Source organism: Pseudopipra pipra, unplaced genomic scaffold (genome assembly GCF_036250125.1).
Source record: "Pseudopipra pipra isolate bDixPip1 unplaced genomic scaffold, bDixPip1.hap1 HAP1_SCAFFOLD_594, whole genome shotgun sequence".
Lineage (NCBI taxonomy): Eukaryota > Metazoa > Chordata > Aves > Passeriformes > Pipridae > Pseudopipra > Pseudopipra pipra.
In genome coordinates this window covers 17,653-23,242 of record NW_026991082.1, presented here as the reverse complement: position 1 = coordinate 23,242, position 5,590 = coordinate 17,653, and the positions used below count along the sequence as shown (strand labels likewise).

Genomic DNA, 5,590 nt, shown 5'->3' with positions numbered 1-5,590 from the left:
GCCGCTCCCCGCTGGAGGAGGTGCGGGGGGGGGCCCGGGGGGGCTGCGGTCTCAGGGGACCCCCACGGCGCCCCCCCCCCGCCGGATTTTGGGGTGTCCGAGCCCGGGGGGGCCGCGGGGTCACCCCCCGAGGGGACACCCGGGACACGCCGCCCTCCCCCGGGTTGGGGACAGGGTGACACCGGCCCGGGGGGGGGCCCGCCCGGGGGTCCCTCGTGCCCCCCCGCGCTGCTCCCCCGGCCCCGGGGGTGTCCCCGCTCCCCCACCCGTGGGGAGGGGACCCCTCCGAGTGTCCCCACGCTGTCCCCAGGGGGGGGGGCCTCGGGGACAGCCCCCCCCGCCCCCCGCAGCCCCCCGCGGGGTCCGCACCGCCCTGACGGGGACACGCGGGGACCCCCAGGGCTGGAACCGTGTCCCCGGCCTCCGACCCCCCCCCGGGGACCCCCCCCGTGTCCCCGTCCCTCCGACCCCCCCCGGAGACCCCCCCCGTGTCCCCGTCCCTCCGACCCCCCCCCGGAGACCCCCCCCGGCTCCTCCCGAGCCCCCCCCCGGGCCCCCCAAGACCCCCGGGGCGCTGGGGGGGGTGTGGGGGGGCCCGGGCGGGACCCCCGAGGGGTGTCCCCGTCCCCCCCCGGGGGGGTCGTGTGGAGGCACAGCGAGGACACCGCCCGCTTGAACCGCCCCCCGCGGGGGGGGGGGCATGTCGCGATAGGGCCGGGGGGCGGTGCCGGGGGTGTCGCGATAGGGGCCGGGGGGCGGTGCCGGCCATGTCGCGATAGGGCCGGGGGGCGGTGCCGGCCATGTCGCGATAGGGCCGGGGGGGCGATGCGCTGCAGGGGGGGTCCGCGACACGTGCGAGTAGAGGCAGAAAAAGGCGTCGGCCGTGGCGGCGAGAGCCTGGAGCTGCTGGAAGCGACCTGGGGGGGCGGGAGGGGGGTCAGGGGGGGCTCCGGGGGGCTGGGGGTGACCCCCCAAATCGTTCCTGGGGAAACTGAGGCACGGGAGCGTTTTCCTGCCCCGCCGAGGATCCAGTCCCGGAGGTCGGTGGGTCCCACCCCGGGCTCGGGGGGCTCGGGGGGCTGGGAAATGGGGCTGGGGGTGACCCCCCAACTCATTCCTGGGGAAACTGAGGCACGGGAGGGTCCCCCCCCCCTTGGAACAGCTGATGGATCCCACCCCCAAAGCTGGGGCCATGGGAGATCGGGGGGTCTGGGAAATGGGGCTGGGGGTGACCCCCAAATCATTCCTGGGGAAACTGAGGCACGGGAGGGTTTTCCCGCCCCCCTGAGGATCCAATCCCGGTGGGTCGGTGGATCCCACCCCCAAAGTTGGGGTTTGGGGGGACTCGGGGGGGTCTGGGAAATGGGGCTGGGGGTGACCCCTCGGTGACCCGCCGAGGATCCAGTCCCGGTGGGTTGATGGATCCCACCCCCCAAAGTTGGGGGTCTGGGGGCTCGGGGGGGCTGGGAAATGGGGCTGGGAGTGACCCCCCCTGCTCATTCCTGGGGAAACTGAGGCACGGGAGGGTTTTCCCGCCCTGCCGAGGATCCAGTCCCGGTGGGTCGGTGGGTCCCACCCCGGGCTCGGGGGGGCTCAGGAGGGGCTCGGGGGGCTCGGGGGGGCTGGAGGACCCCCCCTCGGTGTGACGCACTGGCCAGGAGCAGGCAGGGATCCTCCGTCTCCATCCGCCGCACTTGGGAGCGCAGGAAGAGCTGGAAGTCGATGCCGCGGCGCGGGAGGGGGCGGGAGAAGAAGCGGGGGGGGACCCGGGACGCGACCCCCGGGGGGTCTCCCCCCACGAAGCCCAGGTTGTAGAGGATCTCCTCGGCGTCCGACTGCCACCAGCGCAGCACCTCCGACACGCTGCGGGGGGGGGACACACCTCAGGGGGGGCACACACCTCAGGGGGGGGCACACACCTCAGGGGGGGGTCACACACCTCAGGGGGGGGACACACCTCAGGGGGGAGACACACCTCAGGGGGGGCACACACCTCAGGGGGGGGCACACACCTCAGGGGGGGTCACACACCTCAGGGGGGGCACACCTCAGGGGGGGGCACACGGGGGTCACCCGACCCCCCCCGAGACCCCTCCCGTCCCTACCTGGAGCTGGTGGTGGCGGCCAGGCTGGAGGGGGCACCGGGGGGGTCAGGGGGGGTCAGGGGGGTCACACAGGGATCACCCGACACCCCCCCCGAGACCCCTCCCGTCCCTACCTGGAGCCGGTGGTGGTGGCGAGGCTGGAGGGGGCACTGGGGGGGCACCGGGGGGGCACCAGGGGGGTCAGGGGGGGTCACACAGGGGTCACCCGACCCCCCCCGAGACCCCTCCCGTCCCTACCTGGAGCCGGTGGTGGTGGCGAGGCTGGAGGGGGCACCGGGGGGGGGCGCCGGGGGGGGCACTGGCGGCCATGCTGTGCCCCCCCCTCGTCGGGAGCTCGTCCCGCGGGGCCTGAGGGCGGGGAGGGGACACTGACGGTGACACACGCGGGGACGGCCCCCCCCGGGCCCCCCAAATCTCACCTGCCCGCGGCCTCGGGGCTCCCCCGGAGCGGAAGAGCTGGGAAAGGGAAAAGGGGGGGGACACAAAACAGGGGGTGAGTCGGGGGGGGGTTGGGGGGCGCGGCCCATTCGTGTCACACCGGAGGGGTCCTGCCCTGGGGACAGCCCGGGGGGGACACAGAGCTTGGGGACAGCCTGGGGGGACACAGTTTGGGGACATTACAGAGACCAGGGGGGACACAGAGTTGGGGAGAGACCGGGGGGGACAGAGAGTTTGGGACAGCCCAGATCGGGGGGGACACAGAGCTTGGGGACATTACAGAACCCGGAAGGACACAGAGCTTGGGGACAGCCCGGGGGGGGACACAGTTTGGGGGACAGCCTGGGGGGACACAGTTTGGGGACAGCCTGGGGGGACAGAGAGCTTGGGGACAGCCAGGGGGGGACACAGTTTGGGGACAGCCCAGAGGGGACAGAGAGCTTGGGGGACAGCCCAGACCAGGGGGGACACAGAGTTTGGGACAGCCCGGGAGGGACACAGTTTGGGGACAGCCAGGGGGGGTCACAGAGCTTGGGGACAGCCCGGGGGGACACAGAGCTTGGGGACAGCTCGGGGGGGACACAGAGCTTGGGGACAACCCGGGGGGGACAGAGAGCTTGGGGACAGCCTGGGGGGACACAAAGCTGGGGACAGCCGGGGGGGGTGGGTCACAGAGCTTGGGGACAGCGCTGAGGGACGAAGAGCTTTGGGACAGCCCGGGGGGGACACAGAGTTTGGGGACAGCCCGAGGGGACAAAGAGCTTGGGGACAGCCGAGGGGCACAGAGTTGGGGACAGCGCAGGGGACACGGAGCTCGGGGACAGCCCGGGGGGACACAGAGTTGGGGACAGCGCAGGGGACACGGAGCTCGGGGGACAGCCCAGCCCCCCCGAAGCCCCCCCGGAGGGACAGTCCCTCCTGGGGGCCGTCCCGGGGGGGCTCCCGCCTGTCCCCAGCCCCGCCCCCCCCGTGGGGTGACGGTGACACCGCGGGGACCCCCCCGGGGACCCCCCCGGTACCTTCAGCCCCCCGGGCCAGCTCGTCCTCGCCGCTGCTCCCCCACCCTGCGAGAGAGCGGGGGGGGGCTCAGGGACCCCCAGAGCTGGGGACGGGGCCCCGAGGACCCCCCCACCCACCCGCACCCCCCAGGGGGGGTCTTGACCTTCGCGGACGGCGCTGTCCAGGGGCGGGGGCGGCTCCGGGGGGTCCCACGGGGGTGTGGCCGCCCCCTCCTCCTCCTCCTCCTCCTGGTGCCGGGGGGGGGGTCGGGGGGACCCCCCAGCCCCGGCTCTGCCGGACCCACGCGCGGCGCTTCTCCCACGGGGGGGCCCTGGGGGGCTCAGCACTGAGGGTCCCTCCATGGCCGGGGGGCTGCGGGGCTCCCTGGGGGGGACAGAAGGGTCAGGGGGGGCTGCGGGGCTCCCGGGGGGCATGGGGGGGACAGGAGGGTCTGGGGGGGCTCCTCCAACTCCTGCTGTTGGAGGGACCCCCGGGGGCTCCGTGGGAGGGTGTAGGGTGGGTCCCAGTCCATCCCAGTCGGGTCCCACTCCGGTCCCAGTCCATCCCAGTCCATCAGAGTTCATCCCAGTCCAGTCCTAGTCCAGTTCCAGTCCATCCCAGTCCGACTCCAGTCCATCCATCCCATCTCATCCCAATCCATCGCAATTCATCCCAGTCCAGTCCCAGTCCAATCCCAGTCCAGTTCCAGTCCATCCCCGTCCATCCAGTCCATCCAAGTCCAATCCCAGTCCAGTTCCAGTCCATCCCAGTCCAATCCCAGTCCATCCCAGTCCATCCCACCCTGGGATGCCCCAATCCCACTCTGGGACTCCCCAAACCCACCCCAGGGTTCCCCAAACCCACCCTGGGATGCCCCAAACCCACCCTGGGACTCCCCAAACCCACCCCGGGATGCCCCAAACCCACCCCGGGATGCCCCAGACCCCCCCCCGGGATGCCCCAAACCCACCCTGGGATGCCCCAAACCCACCCTGTGATGCCCCAACCCCCCCCCCGGGATGCCCCAAACCCACCCCGGGATGCCCCAGACCCCCCCCCGGGATGCCCCAACCCCCCCCCGGGATGCTCCAGGTGCCGGAATCTCCTCTCCCGGCCTCCCCATCACCCCCAGGGCCAAACCCCCTCCCTCCCCCCGTCCCTCCCGTGTCCCCCCCACCCCAAACCCCGAATCCCACCGCGTGTGCCCCCCCACTCACTGCGACTACACGGGGCTCCGGGGCGGGGGGGGCTGCCTGTGCCCACCCGGGGCCCGCGGGCAGCGGCCTCCTGCCCCCCCCGGGCCGTGCCCGGCCCCCATCCGCCGTCAGAGGAGGAAACTCGTCTGTCGGGGAGAGGAAACTCAGAGCAGCCCTCCCCGGGCAGGAGCTCGAGCGTTGAGAGCCACATCCGGGCCGGGAAAACGCTCGGGGGAGATGCCAAGGGGGGCCACAAATAACCCCGGCACCCCCCGAGCCACCGGGGACCCCCAGCGGGGGGGACCCACCTTTCCAGAGGGTCCCAAACCTTCCATGGGGTCCCCAACCTTCCAGGGGGGTTCCAACCTTCCAGAGGGGTCCCCAACCTTCCAGAGGGATCTCAAACCTTCCAGAGGGGTCCCCAACCTCCAGAGGGATCCCAAACCTTCCCGAAGGGTCCCAAACCTTCCCAAGGGGTCCTAGAACTTCCAGAGGGGTCCCCAACCTTCCAGGGGGGTTCCAACCTTCCAGAGGGATCCCAAACCTTCCAGAGGAATCCCAAACCTTCCCAAGGGGTCCCCAACCCTCCAGAGGGATCCCAAACCTTCCAGAGGGGTCATAGAGCTTCCCAAGGGGTCCCCCAACCTTCCAGAGGGGTCATAGAGCTTCCCAAGGGGTCCCCAACCTTCCAGGGGGTTTCCAAGCTTCCAGAGGGGTCCCAAACCTTCCTGAGGGATCCCAAACCTTCCCAAGGGGTCCCCTGTACCCAGTCAGCCGTGACACCCTAATGGATGGTCCCAAGCTGGATCCTCCAGGATCTGAATATCCCGGGATCTGGACCCTCCAGGATCT

At 72.2% G+C, this 5,590-nt stretch overlaps 1 protein-coding gene across 1 annotated transcript; it reads right to left on the bottom strand.

Annotated features, from left to right (window-relative positions):
• Positions 1-77: 77 nt before the first annotated feature.
• TESPA1 (thymocyte expressed, positive selection associated 1) lies at positions 78-3,938 on the bottom strand. Its single transcript, XM_064643743.1, has 6 exons — positions 3,706-3,938; positions 3,563-3,607; positions 2,380-2,561; positions 2,219-2,242; positions 1,652-1,863; positions 78-917 (listed from the first exon to the last, which is right to left on the bottom strand). Exons 3-6 carry the CDS (start codon positions 2,412-2,414, stop codon positions 121-123), a joined length of 1,068 nt encoding a protein of 355 aa, XP_064499813.1. The 5' UTR covers positions 2,415-2,561; positions 3,563-3,607; positions 3,706-3,938; the 3' UTR covers positions 78-120.
• Between the last annotated feature and the right edge of the window lie 1,652 nt (positions 3,939-5,590).

Excerpts from the sequence above, each read along its gene's own strand:
- TESPA1 (XM_064643743.1), bottom strand. The coding sequence starts at position 2,414 with ATGGCCGCCAGTGCCCCCCCCGGCGCCCCCCCCCG. Across the intron at positions 1,864-2,218 it reads GCCACCACCACCGGCTCCAG|CGTGTCGGAGGTGCTGCGCT; the intron begins GTAGGGACGGGA and ends CCCCCCCCGCAG. Across the intron at positions 918-1,651 it reads TCCCTGCCTGCTCCTGGCCA|GTCGCTTCCAGCAGCTCCAG; the intron begins GTGCGTCACACC and ends CCGCCCCCCCAG.